Below are 26,818 nucleotides of genomic sequence, written 5' to 3' on the forward strand. Positions count from 1 at the left end.
AAATGAGTGGAATTCCTCATGACAAACAGAAACATCAGAGAATAATTTTTAAAGGCTCACTTGAATTTGGTCCAGTACAAGGTTACCAGTAGGTTTGCCAACCTGGTTAGAGATATTCCTGGAGATTTGGAGGTGGAGCCTGGAAAGTTGGGATTTGAAGAGGGGAGGAACCTCAGTGGGGTATAATTAGGCTTCCCAACCCTCCCACCTGATGGGAGTTGTAGGCAAAAAAAAAAAAAACATCTAGAGAGCTACCATTGGCCACCCCTGATCTAGAGCATATTAAGCCTGAGCTCTCCTAAAAGTTAATGATCAAACTGAGGCTATTGTAGTTTGGTCACATTATGAAGAGAGTTTACTAGAAAAGACAATAATGATAGGAAAGTTGAAGCCATCAGGAAAAGAGGAAGACCCAATATGAGAATGGATTGATTCACTCAAGGAAACTGCAGCCCTCAGTTTTAAAGACCTTCACCATGCTGTTGATGATAGGATGTTTCAGAGGATATTAATTCATAGGAGCACCGTAAGTCAGAAGTGACTTAATGGCACTGAACACACACACCCTTGTTTGGAAGAAACATAAGTTCATATAATAGAATCATAGAGTTGGAAGTGACCTCCAGGGTCATCTAGTCCAACCCGCTGCACAATGCAAGAAACTCACAAACACCTGCCCCTAAATTCACAGGATCTTCATTGCTGCCAGATGGCCATCTATCCTCTGTTTAAAAACCTCCAAGGAAGGAGAGGCCACCACCTCCTGAGGAAGCCTGTTCCACTGAGGAACTGCTCTAACAGTCAGGAAGTTCTTCCAATGTTGAGCTGGATACTCTTGATTTAATTTCAACCCATTGGTTCTGGATCTACCTTCTGGAGCCACAGAAAACAATTCCACACCATCCTCTATATGACAGCCCTTCAAGGTGGTGATCCTATCACCTCTCAGCCGCCTCCTCTCCAGGCTAAACATGCCCAGCTCCTTCAGCCTTTCTTCATAGGACTTGGTTTCTAGACCCCTCGCCATCTTCATCACCCTCCTCTGGACCCACTCCAGCTTGTTATAGCACTAAGAATCTCTGTTCCTGTTTTCTTCCTCATTGCAGACCGGGGCCGTTGTTACATGGGCCAGTGCGTGTGTGAAAATGGTTGGCAAGGCCCAGGCTGTGAGTGTCCCACAGGCAATGAGACCTGCCTCACCAGCAATGGGGTAAGTATTTTTCTACTCCTTAGCGATCTCCAGTTACAGGCAATAAGTGTCCATGAATGAGGATATGCACATTTAATTCTTTCATATGAAGAACATATGAAGCTGCCTTATACTGAATCAGACCCTTGGTCCATCCAAGTCAGTATTGTTTCTCAGACTGGCAGCAGCTCTCCAGGGTCTCAAGCTGAGGTTTTTCACACCTCTTTGCCTGGACCCTTTTTTGGAGATGCCAGGGATTGAACCTGGGACCTTCTGCTTCCCAAGCAGATGCTCTACCACTGAGCCATCCTCCCCTAATATTTGAAGCTGCCTTCTACTGAATCAGACCCTTGGTCCATCAAAGTCAGTATTGTCTTCCCAGACTGGCAGCGGCTCTCCAGAGTCTCAAGCTGAGGTTTTTCACGCCTATTTGCCTGGACCCTCTTTTGGAGATGCCAGGGATTGAACCTGGGACCTTCTGCTTCCCAAGCAGATGCTCTACCACTGAGCCACCGTCCCTCCCCTGACCAGCAGTGGCTCTCCAGGGTCTCAGCTGAGGTTTTTCACACCTCTTTGCCTGGACCCTTTTTTGGAGATGCCAGGGATTGAACCTGGGACCTTCTGCTTCCCAAGCAGATGCTCTACCACTGAGCCACCCTCCCCTAATATGAACATATGAAGCTGCCTTCTACTGAATCAGACCCTCGGTCCATCAAAGTCAGTATTGTCTACTCAGACTGGCAGCGGCTCTGCAGGGTCTCAAGCTGAGGTTTTTCTCACCTCTTTGCCTGGACCCTTTTTTGGAGATGCCAGGGATTGAACCTGGGACCTTCTGTTTACCAAGCAGATGCTCTACCACTGAGCCACCTCAGGAAAGTGCGTTTGGGGGAGATGTTAGGCATGGGTTCAGAAGTTCATCCCGTTGACCAGCTGGTCAACGGGGTCTTTAAATTGTGCTGGGAGCCCCCCCTAGCTGACTAGCTGTTCAACGGGGTTTTTAAATTGTGCTGGGAGCCCCCCTAGCTGACCAGCTGGTCAACGGGGTCTTTAAATTGTGCTGGGAGCCCCCCTAGCTGACCAGCTGGTCAACGGGGCCTTTAAATTGTGCTGGGAGCCCCCCCTAGCTGCTTCGGCCAGCCCTCCCACATGATTTTAATCGCTGGAGGGGGTGGGGAAACTGTGGTGGGATTTTTTAGGTGGGAGGGGGCTTTTTAAAAATTCAGGTGCCCCCTTTAAAAAATCCTAGCTACAGTCCTGTGTTTTTCCCTGGGTCCAGCCACTACTGACATGGTGACGGCTGGGCAGGGCAAACATTCCCACCTTGCCTGCAGTCCAGGAGCCACCTACAACTCTGCAGCTGATTCTACATTCATGTTTGGGTCTGATTTTCTGAGCACTGAAATCGCCTTCTAGAAATCCGGAGTATATTTTTTTCATCTACACTTAAAATTTTGCTCCTGGACTTCCCCTCCACATTTGCTTGCTTTACTGGAGGGGGGCAGGTTTAAGAGTTCCTTTGTTCTTTCTTGAGAAAGAACAAAGAGTTTATTGCCCTGTTTCCCAGGAAAGTTATCATCTTTATGGTCCTGTGGAATGTGCTTCTTGGAAAACCCTCATTCAAAAGTAATCTTGGAAAGTCAGGGCCAACTCTGTGCTGAAAACGGTGTCAAAGCCAATTCAGGAATTTAAATGTAAATGACAGTCAAAACACTGGAGCAAGACAGAAGTCAAGGCACATTGTAATGTAGATGATCACTTTTGAAAGTGCAGCATTACTGGATCTTTTGCCCAGCGTAAAATCAGCCTGCATTTTGTGCAAGTCAATTGGCCCATGCAAGTCAATTGGCATTCCTGGCTCTCCTTATCTCCAATAACCCTGCAAGCCTCCCCCATTGTTTCCAATGGACAATCCTGTCATTCCTTTTAGTACATCCCCTAAACTGAAGCCCCTTCCCTCCAAAAAAGCAACCCAAAACCAAAACACCCAAAGAGTAATCCCTCTGCTGTAACCTGAAGGGGGGTGGAGAATAAAATGAAAAGAAAAGAAAAGGGAAGGGAAGGGGAGGGGAGGGGAGGGGAGGGGAGGGGAAGGGAAAAGAAGGGAAGGGAAGGGAAGGGAAGGGAAGGGAAGGGAAGGGAAGGGAAGGGGAGGGGAGGGAAGGGAAGGGAAGGGAAGGGAAAGCTGGCAGCAGCAAACTCATGCTTAACCAAAATGCTTGTTATGTAAAAGAGGAATTCAGTCTCAATTTTCCCACCCTTTGCACCAAGAAAACAAAACAAAACAAAAAAAAGAATGGCAACTCAGAGGAACCCTGGGCAAAGCTAAGCCACCCCCCACCCCCCAGTCCCTGACGGAGTAGGCTGGTTAAGCAACCCCCTTTAAAATGGCTTTTGCGAATCACTCCGCATGACGAACCTCAAACCAGTTCATTAAACAGAAAGGTTGGTAAAAGCTCATGAACCTCCGTTTTCACAGTTCATGCCCATCTCTACTGACAACAACCTCAGCTTACATATATTTACATGTACAATGAATCAATGTATTTTAGCCGAACCCTTGGCTACTGCCTTGACTCATTCTGTTGTCATCTCGTTCCAATTCTAAATTGTTTGCTTCATTCTGCCTCTCATGGTACTGACTGCACTATTATTGTGAATATAATCTATTTGCCTAGTTAAACATAGGTCTAAGGAAAGAGGCCTTCTCATTTCTGGGACTCTCTTCTCAATAGGTGTTTTTACACTGGCAGTTTGTGACTCTCTGTCACCGCACTGGAAACTCACCTTTTACATTACCTAACGTTCTCACAACTGTTTTGCATCGTTGCTGCCAGAAGCACCTACATTTGTTTCGGTGAGATGAGTTTTGGAGCTGCTGCTGCAACGTTTTTCTCCACACCAGTTTTGATCTGGTCTTTACAGGTGTTTCAAACTTGTATTGTAGATGTTTTCATGTGTTTTGAAAGACTCCTCCAAAAGCCACCACAAGGTGCAGTAATTTGCATGAGAACTGACAGCATTTGAAATTTTTACATATCATTGCTTGCCTCATCTAGTAATTTAAATTTGTATCATTTTTGCAGTGTTGACACGATTTCCAAACAATCGTATACATTTAACTAAGCACTGGTATTTCGGCTGCCCTCTGATCAGAGACACCCCCCCCAAAAAAACAACAAACAAACTGAAACACTTAAATGTAAAAGGAAAATAATTAAAGCGGAACAGTGGCAGGTGACTTGAAGACTCTAAAACTCTGGATCAAACTGAATGTGAAAACACCCAATGTTCTTCTTGGAAACAAGGCCAGAAGTTCAAACTCCCATTTTTAAATCTTTGGATAGGTCATAAACTATAAGAAGAAGCATAATTAGTTCCTCTTTCTCTTGCAGATTATTTGTAACGGACGTGGGGTTTGTGAATGTGGCAGATGCAATTGTGAGAACCCTACCCTCTTTACTGGACCCACCTGTGAAGTCAGCTACTCCTTGGTAAGCTAAAAGGCCATGCTGGTGGCCATTTTTAATCTTGTATTTAGAGGCCAATATTCTTAGTTTTCTTTCCTAGGAAGGTGCTGTGGCTCAATTCTAATGCCATCTGGTTTGCAGGCAGAAGGTCCCAGGTTCAATCCCTGGTATCTCCAGTTAAGGCCTAGTAGGTAATGTGAATGGTCTGTCTGAGAGCCTAGCCAGCCACTGCCACTCAGAGTAGAAAGACCGCCAGACTGACCTAGTATAAAGCAGCTTAATGTGTTAGTGTTATTTTCAATAGAAGGTAGAATGTGTTTTAAAGGAACACAGTGCAGGATGCAAGATGGGTGTGGAGGGCCGTCAATGGCTTCTATAGAAGCCTGCAAAAAAAAATGTCCTGTCCCTTTATAAGAGGCTTGAGGAGAGGGTGAGGGTTATAAATTGAATTGATTAATGAAAAAATAAATTTAAAAGGGAATGTTATTTGCGAAGTGATGTTATCTGTCTTCAAGCCATGAAAAGCTTCAGCACTGCATTTTTACACATTAAGCCTCTACATGACACGATATTTTTCTATAGGCCTGCTGGCAACCCTATGTATGCAGTGGAAGACAAGTATGCTACACAAAGGCTTTCCGTTACAGGGCTCTGCTCTGTAACTCAGTCCATTTCTGCACACATACAAACCGCTGCATCTGTGTTCTTAAATGGATGCTTGTAAAACTTTCTGCACAATTTTTGGCTGCTCCAGGAGTAGCTCCAAATTTACTGCCCCATTACCCTGCATTTTCCAGATGTGCTTTCCCCACAATTTTTTCCCCTTCAGGTGTTTTTTTTTTTTTTAATTTTTAACTATTCTTTATTGTGGATATAAGCACCTTACAAAGTTACAAGGAGAAAAATTAAAAGGAGTCTAGCACTAACAAAACATATTACAGTTTAGTCAATAAATGGTCCAGATGCAGTCATCCAATTAGAACCCCTTCAGGTATTCTCGCAGTTTTCAAGTGTGGAATTCCGGAAATTGAAGTTTGTTTCCTGCCATCCTTTTGTGGCATCAGCATCGCATGTACACCCCAAGTCTTCCAAACAACAGACTGATTTTTCAGCATAGTCTTGATTGCATTACAAAACTGGTTTTTAAAAACTTAATAACATCGGTGCATTACAAGCACAGGGACAAAATGAGCAGTGAGGTTTAATGTATCTTTCTGCATGCTATTGCCCATCCATGAAGTCCCTTTCTTTTTTTTGTTTCTGTTGGTAGGTTGTATTGATTGTACTGTTTATTCGTTCCCCCCCCACACACACACACACACCTTCTCTTCCCCTATGGTTCCCAGTGTGTTTTGAATGACAGTTCAGTCTTTTAAACATCTGAAAATAATGGAATTATGTAATTGATTAGATAACCATGGAAACTCAACATGTATAGTGTTTTCATTTAATATGCTTTGTAATTATTGAATAACACTGTTACGAATGGGTGTATCCACTTCAACAATTGCAAACAGAATGCTATTTTCTTTAGAATTTTGAGGGAATCTTCACCAGCCATTTCCTTAATTGGTGACTAAGGAGGAGTACAGGACCTTTGAAATGGTGGCAACCATGCTGTCTCCCACGATACACCCACCTTTTCCAAAATAAATGTTATAATATTATAACATTAATGTACGTGTGCAAAAAATGGAGATTCCATCACTGAGGAAGTACATGAAGACTCATTTAACGTGCTTCATAATTATAAAATAGCACCATTATGAACTGGTGTATCCAGTTTGACGACCACTGGCCATGGCCAGCAACCCCCACAATACATCCAGCCTTTAAAAAAATGTTATGGTGTTATAATATTATTGCATGAGCACAGAAAAAGAGATTCCATTGATGATGACACAGCCATACTATCCTTTTCCAAGGGACATGCGTAACACATGGGGAGGGTTGAATCTGAATTCAAGAAAAAGTTCCCCCAAATAAATGCCCTTTTGCAGAAGGGGTGCCACAAAGAGCATCAGCTGGAGATTCACCTCTCCAGGAAACCGTGGGTGTGGAAAAATGTGGATGTGGAAAAGGCCTCAGCAAAATGCATAATGTATGCCTATGTATGTATCACACGCATTTGATATGTTACTTCATATTTCTATTTTGACTCCACATGATAATTTGTCCCTTTTCTTCCTTCCGTCATTCCTCTGGTGAGGTAAATTGGTATATTTCTCTCAAGCACTCACCCAAGGTTCAAGCATTCTATAATCTTCCATTGACATGCTGTCCTTCTTTGATTGGATGCCTTTTTCTGTTGAATAGGGATTTCAGCATGTATGTGAAGATATCCGCAGCTGTGTCCAATGCAAGGCTTGGAGGACTGGAGAGAAGAAGGGGCAGAATTGTACAGGCTGTTCCTTTGATATTAAAAAGGTTGATGAACTGACAAAAGGTACAAAGACTTCACTGCCTGCTTGACAGTGTAATATGTACCAAAGAGTCTACACAAAGTAAAGTCATGGTATACAATGCACTGGCGAGAACAAAGATTGTCCAGTGAAGGAGGCTGAGAACAGCCATAGAGCTGATTCATACTGTTGAGTCCATCATGTGATATCTGGATGACAACTTAGGGTATGGGAAAGCTGTCACAGATCAGCTGTCCTAGCCAGAGCTCCTTTATCATGCGAACACATTACTTATCAGTTGAGAAATAATGATTAGTTATTACCAGTGTGGGTAGACCTTTTCACACCCTCTGGAGACTTGTGGTGTGACCTCAGAATGAGCATGAGACCATGGCAGCAGCACTCATGCTGACTGGCCTTGCCTTGTCCTGATGGATGCTTTGCATGTCAATACACTTATTTTCTTAACTTTTTCTATTTATACCCTGCTTTGCAGCTGGATTGGCTCCCAACACCTACTTTACATATGTATTATAATGTTCACTGTGCTTATTTACACAGTGTAACTATTGTACTGGTTAATTGTACTTAGGGTTGCCAGCTTGGAGACGGATCAGGGACATGGTGGGGGCAAGGTGACTGTTGGTGATGGTAAACACCTGTCTAAGAATTGTTGGAAACTCTGGGGAAAAAATCAAAGCATTTCTGGCAATTCCTTGAAATTTGTGATGTCATTTCCGGGTTTTCTCAGAAATGATGTCGTTTTGCCACCAACAAAGAATTTTTAAAAAATTCTCCCTCCAAACACTGGAGTGCCTGTGGGCACGTGGCAACACAAATTGTACTTGTACTTAGATATAACATTTTGTATGGCAGGTTTCAGTTCATTAAGCCTTGTTTTCCATGGGTGAAAAGGAAGTTCTGCCAGTAGAAGGGTGTGTGTGTTGATTTTTACAGATGCCCTCCTGCTGCTATAGATCCTTACTTTGTGCCCAGTACATTTCTGGGGGTCCCCTAACCCCAGAGGCAGTGGGCGTTTTCGCACTGACCTTACTCCGGAGCGACGTCCCTCTTCACCGCGCAGCATCTGCGCGGATTTCGCACCAATTGCTCCGCAGAACCCGGAAGAGCCGCAAAGTCCCGCGGCTTTTGCGTCGCAAATGTAAACCGCCAAAAACCAGTTTACATTTGCGACGCAAAAGCCGCAGGACTTTGCGGCTCTTCCGGGTTCTGCGGAGCAATTGGTGCGAAATCCGCGCAGACACTGCGCGGTGAAGAGGGACGTTGCTCCGGAGTAAGGTCAATGCGAAAACGCCCAGTGTTTCAGGCTACAGCAAGAGGGGAAAGATGGGAAAGTTTTGTTCTGTGAGCTGAGCTCCATTCATGGTTCCTTGGATCTAATCCAGCATGGACAAGCGTTTTGATTACTAAGGCCATCTTATTAAACAAAGCGCACTGGACCAAGTTTCTGTCCGAGCTGCCCTTTCTCTAGCAAAGGGAATTCAGCCTGTTGCCTCTTACAGCATCCACACGAGTTCTTGCCAAACGTATGGTGAATGGTGTAAGCCCTGTGGATTGCTGAGGTAGTTTGTAAGTAGTTCGGAACAGTGTATCTTCTTCAGCTTTATGGTGATAGCAAATATTGCTTTGAGGCTAGAGATTTCCAGGATGCTTTGATAGCATATCACTGTTTTATGTTACTGCAGATGGGGAGGTAAAAACAATTTGTTCCTTCCAAGACGAGGAGGATGACTGCATTTACCGTTTCACTGAAGAGAATCCCAACGTCGAAGGCAATAGAACTGTTCTCGTACAAAACAAGAAAGGTAAGCAAGAGGAAAAAGGAGGAAAGGGGGAAGAGATGCTGTTAAGCACTGAAGCAAGAATACACTTGGCAGATACACTTACTCCCTACAGTCGAGTCTTTCTCTTCTTATCCCAGATTGTATAGTTTTATATATGTATAGTCTGGGGTCTGCCTAGGCATACCCTTAATAATGAAGGTGTGATCAAATCTATTAATCATTAATTAATAGGGAGGGAGCTTAGATGTCCTTTACGGGACATCTAAGGGAGCTTAGATGTCCTTTACGAGACATCATAAATAGATCCCTCTTAGAGGGGCGTTTTCCAACACCTCTGAAAGAGGCCTTGGTCCGCCCCCTCCTGAAAAAATCTACAGCAGACCCGGCCGAATTGGCAAATTATCGACCGGTGTCTAATTTACCATTTTTAGGTAAAATTATTGAGAGGGCAGTGGCGCTGCAGCTACAGAGGTTTCTAGATGACGCTTCTGTCCTAGACCCGTGCCAGTCTAGTTTTCGGCCGGGCCACGGGGTGGAGACGGTCCTGGTCGCCTTGGTAGATGACCTCCAGCGGTAACTGGGTCGAGGCGGTGTGGCAGTGCTGATGTTATTAGATCTGTCGGCTGCATTCAATACGGTCGACCATCGGCTGCTGCTCCACCGCCTCGCCGACATAGGGGTTAGGGGGTCGGCCTTTCAATGGCTTTCCTCCTTCCTCAAGGATCGGGGACAAAGGGTGGCGATCGGGGGTGAACGATCCCAGAGGCGCACATTAGACTGTGGGGTGCCCCAGGGAGCAGTTCTCTCCCCGATGCTATTTAACATCTATATGCGCCCCCTTCCCCAGATTGCCCAGAGGTTTGGACTGGGTTGCCATCAATATGCTGATGACACCCAGCTCTATCTGCTAATGGACGGCCGGCCCGCCTCCGCCCCAGAGAACCTGGACCGGGCTTTACAGGCTGTTGCAACGTGGCTTAGACGGAGTGGGCTGAAGTTGAATCCAGCGAAGACAGAGGTTCTCTGTGTGAGTCGCGGCGCTCTGGGGAAGGAAATATCTCTCCCAGCCTTTGACGGTGCCCCGCTGAAGGCGGCGCAACGGGTAAAGAGCTTGGGTGTTCTTCTGGAGCCTTCACTATCAATGGAGGCCCAGATAGCAGCCACTGCCAAGTCTGCATTCTTCCATCTGAGGTGGGCGAGGCAGTTGGCCCCTTTCCTAGAGCGCCGGGACCTAGCAACGGTGATCCATGCGACGGTCACCTCAAGATTGGACTACTGTAACGCCCTCTACATGGGGCTGCCTCTGTGCCGGACCCGGAAGCTGCAGCTAGTGCAGAATGCGGCGGCCAGGCTGTTGCTTGGCCTCCCAAGATGGGAGCACATACAGCCGGGGCTACGCGAACTGCACTGGCTGCCGATTACATACCGGGTCCAGTACAAAGTGCTGGTCATCACCTTTAAAGCCCTATATGGCCAAGGACCGACCTACCTGAGGGACCGTCTCTCCCCATACGAGCCCCAGAGAGCACTGAGGTCAGTGGGGAAAAACAGACTGACTATCCCTGGGCCAAAAGAAGTCAAACTTCGGAATACCCGCACACGGGCCTTTTCTACCGCGGCCCCATACCTTTGGAATCAACTCCCAGAGGAGGTGCGGGCCCTGCGGAGCCTTGATCAGTTCCACAGGGCCTGCAAGACTACCCTCTTCAGGTTGGCGCTGATGAATAGCTGAATTATAAATGCACAACATGCCAAAATGGCCTGGTTCAGGGACCTGCTATTATGATACCGCCAGACTTATTGCGAGATTTAGAATTGTTACTTAAGTATTGATGGTTTTAATGTCTTAATGTTTTAATGTTAACTTGAGGTTGTATTATTGATTGTTTGCTTTTAGATGTTGTTAGCCGCCCTGAGCCTGCTTCGGCGGGGGAGGGCGGGATATAAATAAAATTTTACCTTACCTTACCTTACCTTACCATTAATGATAACTCTAGACACAATTAAGTCTGTGAACTGGATTCCTGATCATAGCAGGGATGCATCTTTATAGACAATGGTGTACAGAGGTTAGGTAGGGGCTCATTATCCCACCTCCAGTGTAACACTCAGACGACAGGTGAAGGTTTTTCCTCTGTTCTTTCACACCTAGTGCCTAGTTCAGATCCTGACTGTGGCATTCATGGAGAAGGCACTTCAGCCTTCTCCCCCATATCATTTTCGTGACTTGATGGGAGCTATTTGGCCCAATGTTCACTTGTGGATTTTCCTAAGAGGCCAAATATCACTGTTCCAGACTGTTTCAGGTCAGGAAAATGACACGCAGGAGGGAGGGAGACTGAAGCTGCTTTCTTACATGCAGCACAAGCAAGATCTGAATGGGGCACTGCAAATGTAGGAAATGAGGAAATTATGCGTGACTGTTTACAGGACACAGGGTGGGGAGCCTGAAGTGTTGGTGAATTGTTCTGCTTCTGCCTCTCTCTCTTATGCCCCTCACTTATTTTCCCTGCCCAGATTTTGTTTGGTCCCTGTGATCTTTTTCCAAACCATGAGGATTTTTCTGTCATTCCAGAGTGCCCAGCGAGAAGCTTCCTTTGGCTTATCCCCTTGCTAATGTTACTGATGCTGCTTCTGGGGTTGCTGCTTCTACTGTGTTGGAAGTTCTGTGCTTGTTGCAAGGTAGGTCTGCTTTCCACTTCAAAATCTTATACAGTATTGTAGTCTAAAAGTGAACATTTTCCATCAGAGCTATTAAGCCTTGAGCTGCTAGCCAGGAAGGCAAAACAGTTTTTCTAGGGTCAAGCAACCTGGGCCAGTACTTGCTGAATTTTACCCAATAACTTTGAAAGGGCTAAAATGAGAAGCTGAATCTTATCAAGGCTTTGTGGGACATAGACCGTTTTCGCACATAGCTTACCTTGCAGTCACAATCGTGTTCCCTCTGCAGCGTCTGTCGGATTTCCCACCATCTGCGCTGGAGTTATAGGAAGTGCTGCGGCTTTTGCGTAGCAAACATAAACTTGGTTTTAGCGGTTTACGTTTGCTACTCAGAAGCCGCGGCACTTCCTGTAACTTCGGCGCAGATGGTGGGAAATCCCACCGGATGCTGCGGAGGGAACAGGATTGTGACTGCAAGGTAAGCTGTGTGCGAAAACGGTAAAAGTGTGTCCGTGTTGCACACTTCCTATCTTACCCATACAGGTTTGCTGTGTTTTGAAGAGTCGCTCATTGATAATGATGATTTAATTAGACATATTTTTGGTTTATTGTTGTACTCTGGACCCAAATAGCAGTGGAATCACGTAGAACTGATAGCAATGTAGCCTGAGTAGTGTTCTCTCAAAGCTTACTATGTCCTAAATGCAAAGGAGCAATAGGAAGAGGGTACTTAGAAAATGCTGCAGTTATAAGGGAGACTCAGAAATAGGAGGGACGGTGGCTCAGTGGTAGAGCATCTGCTTGGGAAGCAGAAGGTCCCAGGTTCAATCCCTGGCATCTCCAAAAAAGGGTCCAGGCAAATAGGTGTGAAAAAACTCAGCTTGAGACTCTGGAGAGCCGCTGCCAGTCTGAGAAGACAATACTGACTTTGATGGACCGAGGGTCTGATTCAGTAGAAGGCAGCTTCATATGTTCATATTAGGGGAGGGACGGTGGCTCAGTGGTAGAGCATCTGCTTGGGAAGCAGAAGGTCCCAGGTTCAATCCCCGGCATCTCCAACTAAAAAGGGTCCAGGCAAAGAGGTGTGAAAAACCTCAGCTTGAGACCCTGGAGAGCCGCTGCCAGTCTGAGTAGACAATACTGACTTTGATGGACCAAGGGTCTGATTCAGTAGAAGGCAGCTTCATATGTTCATATTAGGGGAGGGACTGTGGCTCAGTGGTAGAGCATCTGCTTGGGAAGCAGAAGGTCCCATGTTCAATCCCTGGCATCTCCAAAAAAGGGTCCAGGCAAATAGGTGTGAAAAACCTCAGCTTGAGTCTGGAGAGCTGCTGCCAGTCTGAGAAGACAATACTGACTTTGATGGACCAAGGGTCTGGTTCAGTATAAGGCAGCTTCATATGCTCATATGTTCATAGGACTCATAGAACAATGGTAGGAGCAGGAACTACGCCCCATAGGAAGGAGCAGTGAGCTGTGAACAGGCAAGGTTTAGTGGCCCAAATTTTAGTTTATGCTGCTATACCCAGCAGATGTTGAAGCAGGATGGAAGGTGGGCTCACGCACCTTCCCTGACTGGTAGCGTCATGTGAAAAACTTTATACACTATTTTTTTTTCTTTTTATCCCTTAGGCATGTTTGGCCCTGCTGCCCTGCTGTGCACGAGGTACGTTCTCTTTATATGTGGGTTTTGGAGAGGCCATAAATGTTAGAATGGTGTGCTTACTGTGGGGTTTCCAAGGGCAGGATCTTGGTCTAGAATAAGGTTGACAACAGCTGAGACAATACAAACTTGAAGGTGTTGTCATGCATTGTTTGGCCGATAGACCCGTCTGCTCCAGTACTATTAACCTGAACTCTACTAGGCAACAGCTGTCCATAAACATAACAGAAAGTCTAAACAAATGGAATTTCATTAGTCTGTTTTTGGAGATATCAAAAACCTGGGACCTCACATCGTCAAACATATGCATAATCTTGAATGATGCAATATCTGAATTGTAAAGGATCAAGTTCAGTGCGATGATCTTATAGGGCAAAATGGAGCCACAGCTCTCGCTGGAGTCTTTAACGATGTCTTGGAGTATGGCAGAGAAGTTGTGGAAGTCTGTTTTCATGCATATATTTATTTATATTCAAACATATATTTATTTATATTTCTTCCAAACCCTTCTCTCAAGAAGGCTGGGGCCGGGTCAGGCAAAGTCCAGAGGCAGTCCGAGGTCTGTAGCCAGTAAGCAGGAGTGTCCGAGGTGCCAAATCCAAATCACTGTGCAAGTATCGCAGGTCCGAGGTCCAGAAGCCGAGGTCAGGGAGTCCAGAAGTCAAAAGCCAAAGTCAGGGAGTCAGGAACCAAAGTCAAGCCGGAGTGGATGCTAGAACGTCAGGGAGATGACTAGTTGCTTCCACAAAGCCTCCTCCCAAAGCCCACAGCTATATAGCCCTCTGCTGGCTGTTGCCCATTTGGGCTAATTGCTGGCTCTGGGAGGCAGCCAGGATCCTGTTACAACTCAAGCATCCTTGCTCTTAGAAGGGCCAGAATCCTCTCAGAACTCAGGGCTCAAGAATAAAATTTATGGTGAAAAAACTCCCAGATGGATCTCACCTGAGGAGGCCTCGGTCCATCCTCATTTGTGGTGCCCAGCAAAGTTGATTAGATATTCAGACCTACTAGACAACAAGGATAATTTGAGAAAGAAAGAGGAGCTGGAGGCTTCAGGATTCTATCTGGATTGGTGGATAATGGTTCAAATTACCACAAAATATAACAAGGATAGGGTCTCAGGTTTTTCTAAGTATAATTTCGATTTTGACAAAATTTTGGTCTCGGGTCCACGTAAAATGATTAAGAAAGTATATAACTACATGTTACAAAGGAAATTGGAGGATGGGGTGGTTAAATCGGCAATGATTAAATGGGCAAAGAACCTAGAGAAAAACATCACGTTAGAACAGTGGTCTCTCTTATGGAAAAATAACCAAAGCATAATAAAACCAGTTAGACTTAGAGAGAATTTTTTTAAACTTTTCCATCGGTGGTATATCACACCAGTCCAACTGAATAAAATAAACCCCTCCTACTCTCCAAAATGTTGGAAGTGTGGTCAATGTTTAGGTTCCTTTTTCCATTTATGGTGGTACTGTGAAGTAACCAAAAAATACTGGATTATGATACATAGATTACTAACAGGACTGTTAAAAGTGAACATTCAACTGAAGCCAGAGATATTTCTGCTCTCTTATGTTCGAAACGAGATTCCGCGGGAAGACGAGTATATTGCTGTTTATATTTTGACAGCGGCCAGGATACTTTTTGCTAAACTTTGGAGACAAAAGGCCGTCCCACTTCGAGATGATGTAATTTCTGAGATTTTAGATATTGCTGAAATGGATGTTTTGTCAAACTTGGTAAGAGGAATGTCAAAATGTGAGGCGATAAAGAAATGGGAAAAATTATATATTTGGTTGGAAGGAGGGTGATGTTTTGAACCCAATTAACGTTTATTGATAAAAACTAAATCGAGTTAAGTGGTTAAAGACAACAATGGTGGCATACCATAATCCACCTCTAATAGGATGTTTTTTTTTCTGTGTACAATTCTGTATTTGTTTGTTGATTAAATAAAAGCAAATATTGCAAAAAAAAAAAAAAAGAACTCAGGGCTCAGGGAGCGTCTTGCTTGTGAGCGTGCCGCCCTCCTCCGATCCCTGAGGTCCTGACGGAGGCGGTCACGCACACGAGCCACCCGAGAGGGCGAGGCAGGGGGGCTGGGATCTTCTCCAGCAGGAGGCAGGGGTACTGGTGCAGGTGGCAGGGGTATAGTTTCCTTGGCAGACTCATCTTCCTCTGCAGGGTCCCCAGCACCCATGACACTAAGCGGTAGATTGATATTACTTTTCAGAAGCAATGCATGGTGGGACTTTGAACACAGGATTCGCTCTGCCTTGAGAATGAAGTCCCAGGCTGATTCCCCGCTAGGTTTGTTCCAGTGTCGGAGCTCTTTAGAGATCTTAGAGTTTGTTGTTTTCTATCCCAGTTCCCCCATCCCTGTCATAATAAAGTTATGATTTTGTTTTCATACAAAAGGCTCTCTCAATCTCATTTCGATCCAAAGATCCATCAAACTGAGTCATAAAATTGCATTTCAAACAGAAATACCTTTAACAAATGCTTTAACAACTCCGAGAATTCTCATTTTGGGGGGAGGGATTTCTGTTATTTTGTCTTTTACTTTATTGCCAGTAGAGCTAAGATAGAAGGGCTACTGTATAAGCATTTTGTGGGTACCATCAGGCCACCCGCCCCGGAATTCTGTTCTGTGTTAAAGGTTAACTTTATTTCCAAACAAAGTTTATATTGTTGCATGAGTTTAGCCTTGCTTGTTTCACTTCTAGCTAGCCTTTGATAGTACAAAAGCATCAGTGTGACTGTCTGAGCCTGCGTAAGGGGCCGTATTAGAGACAAAGGACCAAGACTGGTAGGGGTAGGGGGTTGCTAACTTTGAGAACTCCCCCAACAGCACTCTGTGATGTACACTCATATTGCATATATGTATTTTAGAACATCAAATGTACTATTTAAAAAGCATGTACAATATTTTATATGCTAAAAGCATAACTTGTGAAGCAGGTATGAAGAAAGGTCAGTTGAGCATTTTGCAATTTTAGTATCCTGTAGCTCATAGGTGGCAAGGATCAGATAAGGGGAGCCAGTTTGGTGTAGTGGTTAAGTGTGCGGACTCTTATCTGGGAAAACCAGGTTTGATTCCGCACTCCTCCACTTGCACCTGCTAGCATGGCCTTGGGTCAGCCATAGCTCTGGCAGAGGTTGTCCTTGAAAGGGCAGCTGCTGTGAGAGCCCTCTCCAGCCCCACCCACCTCACAGGGTGTCTGTTGTGGGGGAGGAAGGTAAAGGAGATTGTGAGCCGCTCTGAGACTCTTCGGAGTGGAGGGCGGGATATAAATCCAATATCTTCTTCTTCTTCTTCTAAGTAGTGAGATAATATAATGAAGCCTGATGCTAGCCACCTAGTTCCTTTCACCCAACTAGAAATATTTCTATATGGAATGAACATGAGGAAGGGCTGTGGCTCAGTGGCAGAGCATCTTCTGTGTATGCAGGAGATCCCAGATTCCATCCTAAGGATCTATAATTAAAAGGCTCAGGTTGTAGGTGATGGGAAAGACCTCAGCTTGAGATGCTGGACAGCTGCTGTGGTTGGAGTACTTAACGGAGTAGCCGGTGGTCTGACTCTGTATGACGGTAGCTTCATGTGTACTTTCTAAGGTATGAAATAGAAGTAAGGAATTCCTTCTTGGACAATGAACTCATCCTATTCCACTAACTCGGTCTGAATTATGGGAAATTTGGGGCCAGGCTTTAAGAAGTGTAAATTCAAACTCTACTACTTCCTCTAAAGGTCGCACTGTCGGTTTCAAGGAAGACCACTATCTGCTCAGGCAGAGTCTGATGTCCTCGGATCACCTAGACACTCCTATGGTGCGCACCGGCAACTTGAAAGGCAGAGACACCGTCCACTGGAAGATCAACAACAATGTGCACAAGCAAGGCTTCTCTTCCCTAGCTCTCAATCCCAAGGATATGAGTAAGTGACATTTTTTAAGAGATGGAGAAAACGCTGGGCGGAATGTGACCTGTTACTGAAGCCAGAGATGGTAGGGAAATGGCAGCCCTTGTCCCTTCGTAATCTGTTACTGATTCAGACTTGAAGGCATACATATGGTATTCTCCCATCGCATGAATACTACCCAGAACGGACATTGACTACCTGTCAGGACTGGCCCTAGCCTATCTGGCACCCTAGGCAAGGCTAACTTCTGGCATTCCCCCCCCCACACACACACACTTTTCAAAAACAGATGAATTGTGGGGAAAATGAAAAGCACAAAACTTGAAATTGCTCCCTGACCTGGATGGCCCAGGTCACTGAGTCATGTGGGGGGCACCCAATTTGGTGCCCCCAGAAGGCCGGTGCCCTAGACAATTGCCTAGTTTGCCTAATTTGCCTTGTTTGCCTAATGGCAGAACTGGCTCTGCTAATTGGGGGAAGGATGGTGGCTCAGTGGTAAAGCATCTGCTTGGGAAGCAGAAGGTCCCAGGTTCAATCCCCGGCATCTCCAAAAAAGGGTCCAGGCAAGTAGGTGTGAAAAACCTCAGCTTGAGACCCTGGAGAGCCACTGCTGGTCAGGGGAGGGACGGTGGCTCAGTGGTAGAGCATCTGCTTGGGAAGCAGAAGGTCCCAGGTTCAATCCCTGGCATCTCCAAAAAAAGGTCCAGGCAAATAGGTGTGAAAAACCTCAGCTTGAGACCCTGGAGAGCTGCTGCCACTCTGAGAAGACAATACTGACTTTGATGGACCAAAGGTCTGATTCAGTATAAGGCAGCTTCATATCTTCATATCTTCAATTGCTGGTTAGAATTTTCATTGTTTCAAAATCATTAAAGGTAAAAGGGAATCCCCTGTACAAAGTTTTCATGGCAGACTTTTTTATGAGATGGTTTGCCATTGCCTTCCCCAGTCATTTTTACAGTTTACTCCCAGCAAGCTGGGTAATTTTACCTGCCTCAGAAGGATGGAAGGCTGAGTCAGCCTTGAGCCAACTACTTGAACTCAGCTTCCGCTGGGATCGAACTCAGGTTGTGAGCAGAGCCTGGACTGCAGTGCTGCAGCTTACCATTCTGTGCCACGGGGCTCTTTTCAAAATAATCAAAAGACCTCAAATCTGAAAATATTACGTTGAGGATTTTTGACATTATTTATTTCATATTTTTTTATGCTATTTATGGTCCACTTAAGACAGGAGATTTCTTCAGATGCATTCTTTGACGGTACAATCATGTATGAGAAATGTATCAAAAACAAGCAGCAGACTTTCCAGAAGGACGGCAACGGCACAGGAGACAGAATGATTTTTTTGCAAGCAGAATTTTAGATTGCACATCTTCAAACCTCTCTTTGGAGTCACAGATTAATGACATTTGGTGAAAATTATGCTCGCCAGACAAAAGGAAAAACTCATCCTTAAATCTGGCTGCACATACAAATATACTGCATTGGTTTCTGTTGGTGTAAGAAGGAGAAGTGCAATGCTCACAGTTCTCATCAGTCACTGCAGCCTTCCATGATGTGTGGCACATTTGTTCACAAAATTCGGCACCCGCCACAGAAACCTCTGGGGTTACTGTGGAAATGGGAAGGCATAGAAGAAGAAGAAGAAGATATTGGATTTATATCCTGTCCTCCACTCCGAAGAGTCTCAGAGCGGCTCACAATCTCCTTTCCCTTCCTCCCCCACAACAGACACCCTGGGAGGTGGGTGGGGCTGAGAGGGCTCTCAGCAGCTGCCCTTTCAAGGACAACCCCTGCCAGAGCTATGGCTGACCCAAGGCCATGCCAGCAGGTGCAAGTGAAGGAGTGGGGAATCAAACCCGGTTCTCCCAGATAAGAAGAAGATATTGGATTTATATCCCGCCCTCCACTCCGAAGAGTCTCAGAGCGGCTCACAATCTCCTTTACCTTCCTCCCCCACAACAGTCACCCTGTGAGGTGGGTGGGGCTAGAGAGGGCTCTCACAGCAGCTGCCCTTTCAAGGACAACCTCTGCCAGAGCTATGGCTGACCCAAGGCCATGGTAGCAGGTGCAAGTGGAGGAGTGGGGAATCAAACCATCATCTCATAGAAACATCCATCACCTCAAGGTGATAGCCTGTAGGACAGGACTTCTCCACAACCATACCCAGTGCATTATCTGGAATCATGACAGATGTTATTTATTTACTTTACAAAATTCATCTCATCTTTCTGCCTTCACAAGGACCATCAAAGTGGTTAACAATTTCAAACATACATGATAAAAGCACATTTTAAAAACCATCAAAATCACCCCCCCAAAAAAATTACAATTCATTAAAACAATTAAAACAGAGTTAAACTGCATACAAAAGACATAAAAGCAGCAATTGAAGCATTGGCTGGGAAAGAGAAAATGCTAAACTAGAAGTATTTACTTGCTGGCAGATGATGGCAACAGAAAGGGACAAGCAAATCTCCCAGGGGAGAGTTCCAGAGCTTTGGACCAAGAAGGCCCTCTCCCAGGTTGCCACCCACCTAATTTCACAAGACGCAGACACCCAAAGCAGGGACTTTGAAGATAAATGGTCAGGCAGGTTCATAAGGGAATAGGCAGTCCTTCCTGTATGTTGATTCCAAACCATATCAAGCTTTGATGGTCAGGGCTAGCACCTTGAATTCTGCCTGGAAACCAATTGGGAGCCAGTGTAGATGGGCTAAGATTGGAGTGGTATAGTCCCTATGACCCCCCCTCCACTCAACAGCCTGATTGCAGCATTCTGTACCAATTGGAGTTTCCGAAAACTTTTCAAGGACACCTCCATGTAGAACGCATTGCAGTAATCTAGTCTTAGGTGTAATTAGGGCTTGCAGCGCAGCAGCCAGATCTTCTCTTTTCAGGAAGGCCCACAGCTGGCTAACAAGATGAACCTGGCAAAAGGCACTCCTGGCCACAGCTGCCACCTGCTTATCCAGCAATTGGTCCAAGAGCATCCCCAGATTAGAGACTGGTTCCTTCAAGGGGAACGCAACCCTGTCCAGAAAGGGTGAAACCTTAAATCCTGGATCAGACCTTCCACCCACCAGTAGCATCTTGTTGAGATTACGCTTCAAAGCCAGTTTGATGTAGTGGTTAAGTGTGCAGTCTCTTATCTGGGAGAACCGGGTTTGATTCCCCACTCCTCCACTTGCACCTGCTGGCATGGCCTTGGGTCAGCCATAGCTCTGGCAGAGGTTGTCCTTGAAAGGGCAGCTGCTGGGACAGCCCTCTCCAGCCCCACCCACCTCACAGTGTGTCTGTTGTGGGGGAGGAAGGGAAAGGAGATTGTGAGCCGCTCTGAGACTCTTCGGAGTGGAGGGCGGGATATAAATCCAATATCTTCTTCATCTTCATCTTTATTAGCCTGCATCCACTCCAAAACTGCCTCCAGATACCAAATCGGGGCTTCTACAGTCTCTCTGAGATCAGCTGGAAATGTGAGACAGAGCTGAGTCTCATTCTCATATTGGTAACAACCCAGTCCAAATCTCTGTGGATGGCTTCACCCAGTCATCTCATGCAGATGTCAAAGAACATAGGGGTTAAAATGGAACTTTGTGGGACCCCACAGGCCAAAGGCCCAGGGGCTGGGCAGCAGTCCCCCAGAATCACTGCAGAATGGTGCCTCCGAGTCTTCAGCCCAGATAGGCAATCTAGAAAGAAGCTATAATCGATGGTATCAAAGCTGCTGATATATGCCATCGCCAACGCAATCTAGTACGGATGTTGCGGATCCATGAACTTGTCCAGATGTTTAGAATTTTATATACCTCAGAATCAACAAATCTGAATTAAGGTTTCCATGCTATTCAACAAATTAAATCAGTTAAAACTAAAATGGTTTTAAACAGTTTAACTGTGTGCAGGATCCCAGCCATGGGACTTAAAATTGCATTAAGTACGTAAAACAATCCGAATAGACCTGCAGTCCCATTGCTTTGTACTGTGTCTCAGCCTGGTATTTCTTGCCAACAACCGTGGGGAGAAGGGAAATGGACACTTTTTTTTTTTTAATTTCTAGTTCCGTATGGGTTGTCTCTCAGATTGGCCCGGCTCTACACCCAAAATCTTGCAAAACCAGATAGCCGTGAACACCAACAGCTGCAAAAAGACGTGGAAGAGCATGTATGTCGCAGGAAGTAACGATGACTGTCATGTTTGCTATTAAGGGGTAGGAGAAAAAAATATTGGTAACTTCCACCTGGCAACGATTCTCAGTGGTTCTATTGTTGCTGCTGCAGCTGTTGATTAAGTGCACTGGCAACAGAGCTTCCAGAGGGTGGGTTTCCTGGCCTTTTACCTGCCCCAGCCTAGCCATTTCCTCCCCTCACTGGATGAAATTTGGCGAGGACGCTAGTAACTGAATAAAACACTGTACCGATATGCCACATACCAATTTTAAAGACCCTCTGAAAAGCCCCCTGCTGGTACAGGATGGGAAACAGCTGCTTCAAGGAGACCTGGCAGGGAAACTAGCACTCATGTGGACAAGACTGGGAAAGATCTGAAGTCCATGTGCCAGCCACCCAACTTTGCTGAGTTTCCAAAAAGATCATAGTAAAATAGGTTTTAGAGCAAAGGTAGCAAAGCCAGGGGAAAGCTGGAAGGTACCTGAAAATGTCATAATATTTTGTGGAAGCAGGAAAATTAAACCACTTTCCATTTGCATCAAAACTGGCTCAAACACCCGGTGTAGAAGTCACCAGTGCACCCAATGTGAACTTCCTTTTCTTGATTTTGGGTTCAGAGGTAAAGAGGGGATCTGCTGTGCTCTGGTCAGGCGAATGGCTGAAAATCCTCTCCCTTGCTCCGCATGCAGAAGTGGCTTCAGCTGGTGGAAAAGAATGTTAGATTCTAAGGCAAAATGTTTAAGCTCCCCTCCTTCCCAAAAAGAACAACACCTGATAATTAACCATTGATTCATGAGTGCTGGAAGGGTACCTGGAAATCTCAGGAGGAAGGAAATGAATTAATTAGCTTGAAAACAGCAGGGAAATTGTAGGGAGAACTGGAGCTTTTGCTGAAGGGGACATTTTTTAGCAGACACATAGTAGGGTCTTGCCCACAGGAAAGTATTTTAATGGGAGACCCAGTTTTAGTTGTACTTCCAACGAATTGCAGAACAGTGGTCATTCAATATTTGTGTGGCTAGTAATAAGATTTCATTGACACCACAACTTTTTCATGTTTACTTCTTCCCTTTGAGAAGCCTGAATTAATAACCCTTTTGTGCTCTTCATAGCTGAATGAGATTTACAGAACTATCCCTGGTGCCTACAAATTTCAGCAGACAAAATTCAGGTGAGTGAACTGAAGAATGCAAGAGTTGTGAATATGCAATGGGTTTTTTTTATTTAACAGAGAAGAATGGTGAAGATTTCAGGGTGTAATGGGGGTAATTAAGTCTTAGGGCGTTTTCGCACTCACCTTCAGCCGACGCGACCCCCCTCTTCACCGCGCAGGATCTGCGCGGATTTCGCACTAAATGCCGCGGAGCAGCCAGAAGAGCCGGAAACTCCCGTCGCAAAAGCCGCGCAAACGGAAACTGCTTTTTGGCGGTTTACGTTTGAGCGGCTTTTGCGCCGGGAGCTTCCAGCTCTTCCGGCTGCTCCGCGGCATTTAGTGCGAAATCCGCGCAGATCCTGCGCGGTGAAGAGGGGGGTCGCGCCGGCTGAAGGTGAGTGCGAAAACGCCCTTAGCGAGAAATTTTGCATTGAAATTATTGTCCCGTGTAATAGATAGTAAAGAAAGAATTGGAACAGGGACCTATAAGGAAAACTCACTAATGGGGAATAAGAACTCTCATCGCCTTTAGTTTGCAGCAAGGAGGACTTCTATAAAGTATACCTGATAAGGCAAACCAGCAAAGCCCTGTGTCTCTCCAGCAATCAAAGTTATTCATCTGATCTGTTTTCTCCTCAGGTTACAGCCAAATTCTGGGAAAAGGTAAGCAAAAGCATTAGAACCTGGTGTTGAATACCAGTGTGGACATGTGGAAATTTTTCATTGCTGTGTTTGACATGTGGAAATTTTTCATTGCTGTGTCTGTGCAGGGGAAGAATATTACCTGAACCTCAACAAATCTGATACCTCTTTAAAACATTACCCTAGCTCATCCACTTTTTACATTGCAATATTCACATTGTCAATTCACTTCTCAGCACTGCATGAGCGCAGGAGTGGTCTTAGCCAATAGGCAACAGGGCCATCGGTGGGGGGGGGCCTGCCACAGGGGCCCCCTGTCCCTGATGGTGGAAGGAGGAAAAAAAGAGCCGCCTCTTCTGGCACTACTTGCACCCATCCTGTCCCTAGCTCTGGCAGCCAGCTCAGCAACCTCTTGTGCCTACTCCACCTGGAGCTAGGGCAGCTGGCTTCCAGTGACAGTTCCCACTTGTCTCATATGGGGCAAGACCACTCTTTGTTTGGCCCTAGCAATGGGGAGGGCTGATGGAAGGTAGCAGTGATTCTGGGGAACCATCCTAGATTTTTTTGCCCAAGGCCCTGGAATCACTAAGACCACCCCTGCATGAGGAAAGTAGGCTGACCATGGCCCTCCCCAGCCATTCAGCCTATCCCTGCAGAGGAGGCAGCAGTAAGACTGTTGTAAAGAACCGGTCAGGGTCAGCTTGGGAGGGTGACCACTAAGAATTTTCCCTGTCACCTTCCCTCAGTACCTCAGGCACCCAGGGCTGCCTCGCCCACTAGGCAAACTAGGCGGTTGCCTAGGGCACCGGGAGCGAGGGAGCACCGAATTGGGTTCCCCCCCAGTCCCCAAGACAACCGCCTAATTTGCCTCCCCCCTGCTGCCAGCTCCCTCCCACCTGCTGCACTCCCGCCCCCCAGAAGCTCTCCCTGCCGCCCCCAAAGCTTGCCCTGCCCAACCGCAGCCAGTTTCCTCCCTCCCAACCTCGAAGCTCGCCCTGCCACCGCCCACCCCTGAAACTTGCCCTGCCACCCCCCACAACCATCTCCCTCTCTCCTGTCCCCCCGAAGTTCACCCTGCCGCCACCGCCAGCTCCCTCCCTCCTGTCCCCCCGAAGTTCGCCCTGCCGCCACCACATCCAGCTCCCTCCCTCCCGTCCCTCCCAAAGTTCACGCTGCCACCACAGCCAGCTCCCTCCCTCCTGTCCCCCCCCCTGAAGTTTGCCCTGCCGCCGCAGCCAGCTCCCGCTTGGCCCCGAGAAGCATACCAGCTCTGAGGTCTGCACGTGTTTTGAAGAAACCTCTGGAGGAAATTTCTTCCCCCTTTTTTCTGGAAAGGAGGGGGGAGAAACTTCCTCCAGAGGTCTCTTCAAAACACCCACAGACCTTTGAGCTGGTATACCTCAGGGGTCCTCTGGGTGAGCGGGAGGGGGTGCCTGCCTTTGGATCAGCAGGCGCAGGGCTACTCACAAGTAGCCCCGCACCTGCTGCCTACTCATGAGGCAGGCACCCCCCCCCCCGCTCACCCGGAGGACCCCTGAGGCATACCAGCTCCAAGGTCTGTGGGTGTTTTGAAGAAACCTCTGGAGGAAATTTCTTCCCCCTTTTTTCTGGAAAGGAGGGGGGAGAAACTTCCTCCAGAGGTCTCTTCAAAACACCCACAGACCTTGGAGCTGGTATTCCTCAGGGGTCCTCAGGGGCCCTCCGGGTGAGCGGGGGGGGGTGCCTGCCTTTGGATCAGCAGGCGCAGGGCTACTCACAAGTAGCCCTGCACCTGCTGCCTACTCATGAGTATGCCCGCGGCAGGCACAGGGACTCAGGGGTGGGCGGAGCTGTGCTGCCTAGGGTGCCGGAAGGGCTCAGGCCGGGCCTGCAGGCACCCATGCAGAAATCCTGTCAGAAGTATAAAAAATAGGCACCAAACATTTTTAAATTTCAAAAACCACAAAAGAATATTTATTGGTTCACAAAAGGGAAGAGAGTGGGATAAAATAATATTAATTAGTTGTATTAAAACAAATAAGTTGGCAGGCATATAGTTGGCAAAATAATCAATCACTAAACACTAGAGGCTGGTCAGGCTGAGATACTAATATAATTATAAACAGGCAAGCTTTAAAACTATACAAAAACTCTGGATAGGCAGGCAGTGCCTTCTTGGCACTAGGAACACTTTGCAGAGTTGATGGTCTAGCCCTATTCTCAGGCTTCACAAATCATAAAAATAATAAACAGACATTCACTCTTTTCCACACACACTGAGGACTCCTGACTTGTGCCAGATAACTTTTGCCTCCCAGATAACTTTTCCCTCCCAGACATACACACTAGCATACAGAATTCACAGCTTTGAGAGCTAATTTCCAGCCCCTCACTCCTGTGTGACCCACCCAGTTAGATTCCTAGTCTAGATTCCTAGCCACCAAAATCCAGTCCTCCTTTCAGAATGTTTGCATGTTCTCAGTTTAAACTAGGAGTCTGCATCCTGTTGTGCTGACAGAACCCCACAGAGAGTTTTGCCACACAGAAGGTGCCTGGCTGTGACTCCATTCTGACCAGAAACTCTCTCACTGTCAGAAGTTTTTATTTACTCCTGTCTCCCAAGGAACTCAGCCCCACTGGCTGTTCTCAGCTTCTTGTCCAGTTGCTTCACACAGCAATTCCAGCTTCAGTACCTAGTCTCTACTCCACGGTTCAGTACACAAGCTCCGACTCCAAAACTAAACTCTGAGGTGTTTTCTCTTCTGCAAGCCTCTTCAGTTCGCTACATTTTAGTTACCATGGCTGCATCCCAGCCAATCATTGCAAGGCTGTTCCCAGCTTCCAGGTTAAGTGCCTGAGTCCATTACAACTGTATTGAGACATTCAGAGGCCTTAAACATGTCAAGCTTAATAGACCCTGTAGCATTATGGTTTGAATGGTTTAGTAATTTTTTTGGGGGGGGGAGTTTTGTATTTAGAAGGCCCTCATATTAAGAGACTCAAAGTTGAAGTTTACTCAACTTGTTTGTAAATTCACCTCTGGACAGCAGAAATGGTTGCTCACAGATTACCTATGAAGCAGTGATGTGTGGCTGCAAACATACAGTAAACATGGGACTGCAATTATCCTTATATGAATATAAGAACACAAGAGAAGCCATGTTGGATCAGGCCAATGGTCCATCCAGTCCAACACTCTGTATCACACAGTGGCCAATACACACACACACACACACACTGTGGCTAATAGCCACTGATGGACCACTGCTCCATATTTTTATCCAATCCCCTCTTGAAGCTGGCTATGCTTGTAGCCGCTACCACCTCCCGTGGATGTGAATTCCACATATTAATCATCCTTTGGGTGAAGAAGTACTTCCTTTTATCCGTTTTAACCTGACTGCTCAGCAATTTCATTGAATGCCCACGAGTTCTTGTATTGTGAGAAAGGGAGAAAAGGGCTTCTTTCTCTACTTTCTCCATCCCATGCATTATCTTGTAAATATACTGCAAATCTTGTAAATATACTGCAAATATTGGAAGGGGGGGGGGCATCATGTGAGACAGACCTAAATTGGCTCCTTAACTGCTTGCCTTCTGCAGGAATCTGTGGACTCACGTAGAGACGCCAACCTCCAGGCTGCACCTGGATTTCCCCTGGAATTGCTACTAATGTCTAGACTGCAGATCAGAGGAAATGGCAGCTTTGGAGGGTGGAGTCCTATGGCACACATTCCCGCTGAGTTCCCTCCCTTTCCCA

General features: G+C 46.2%; 1 protein-coding gene across 1 annotated transcript in view; it reads left to right on the forward strand.

Moving 5' to 3' along the window:
* Nucleotides 1-26,818, forward strand: part of ITGB4 (integrin subunit beta 4) — a 132,022-nt gene that overhangs the window by 54,969 nt on the left and 50,235 nt on the right. Inside the window, 10 exon segments of the mRNA XM_060253022.1 lie at nucleotides 1,107-1,210; nucleotides 4,582-4,680; nucleotides 6,973-7,102; nucleotides 8,765-8,884; nucleotides 11,439-11,545; nucleotides 13,157-13,190; nucleotides 16,945-17,130; nucleotides 21,176-21,279; nucleotides 22,397-22,455; nucleotides 23,077-23,100. Of these exon segments, the coding sequence (XP_060109005.1) occupies nucleotides 1,107-1,210; nucleotides 4,582-4,680; nucleotides 6,973-7,102; nucleotides 8,765-8,884; nucleotides 11,439-11,545; nucleotides 13,157-13,190; nucleotides 16,945-17,130; nucleotides 21,176-21,279; nucleotides 22,397-22,455; nucleotides 23,077-23,100 (967 nt within the window).

Source organism: Heteronotia binoei, chromosome 13, assembly GCF_032191835.1.
Source record: "Heteronotia binoei isolate CCM8104 ecotype False Entrance Well chromosome 13, APGP_CSIRO_Hbin_v1, whole genome shotgun sequence".
In the NCBI taxonomy this organism is placed as follows: Eukaryota; Metazoa; Chordata; class Lepidosauria; order Squamata; family Gekkonidae; genus Heteronotia; species Heteronotia binoei.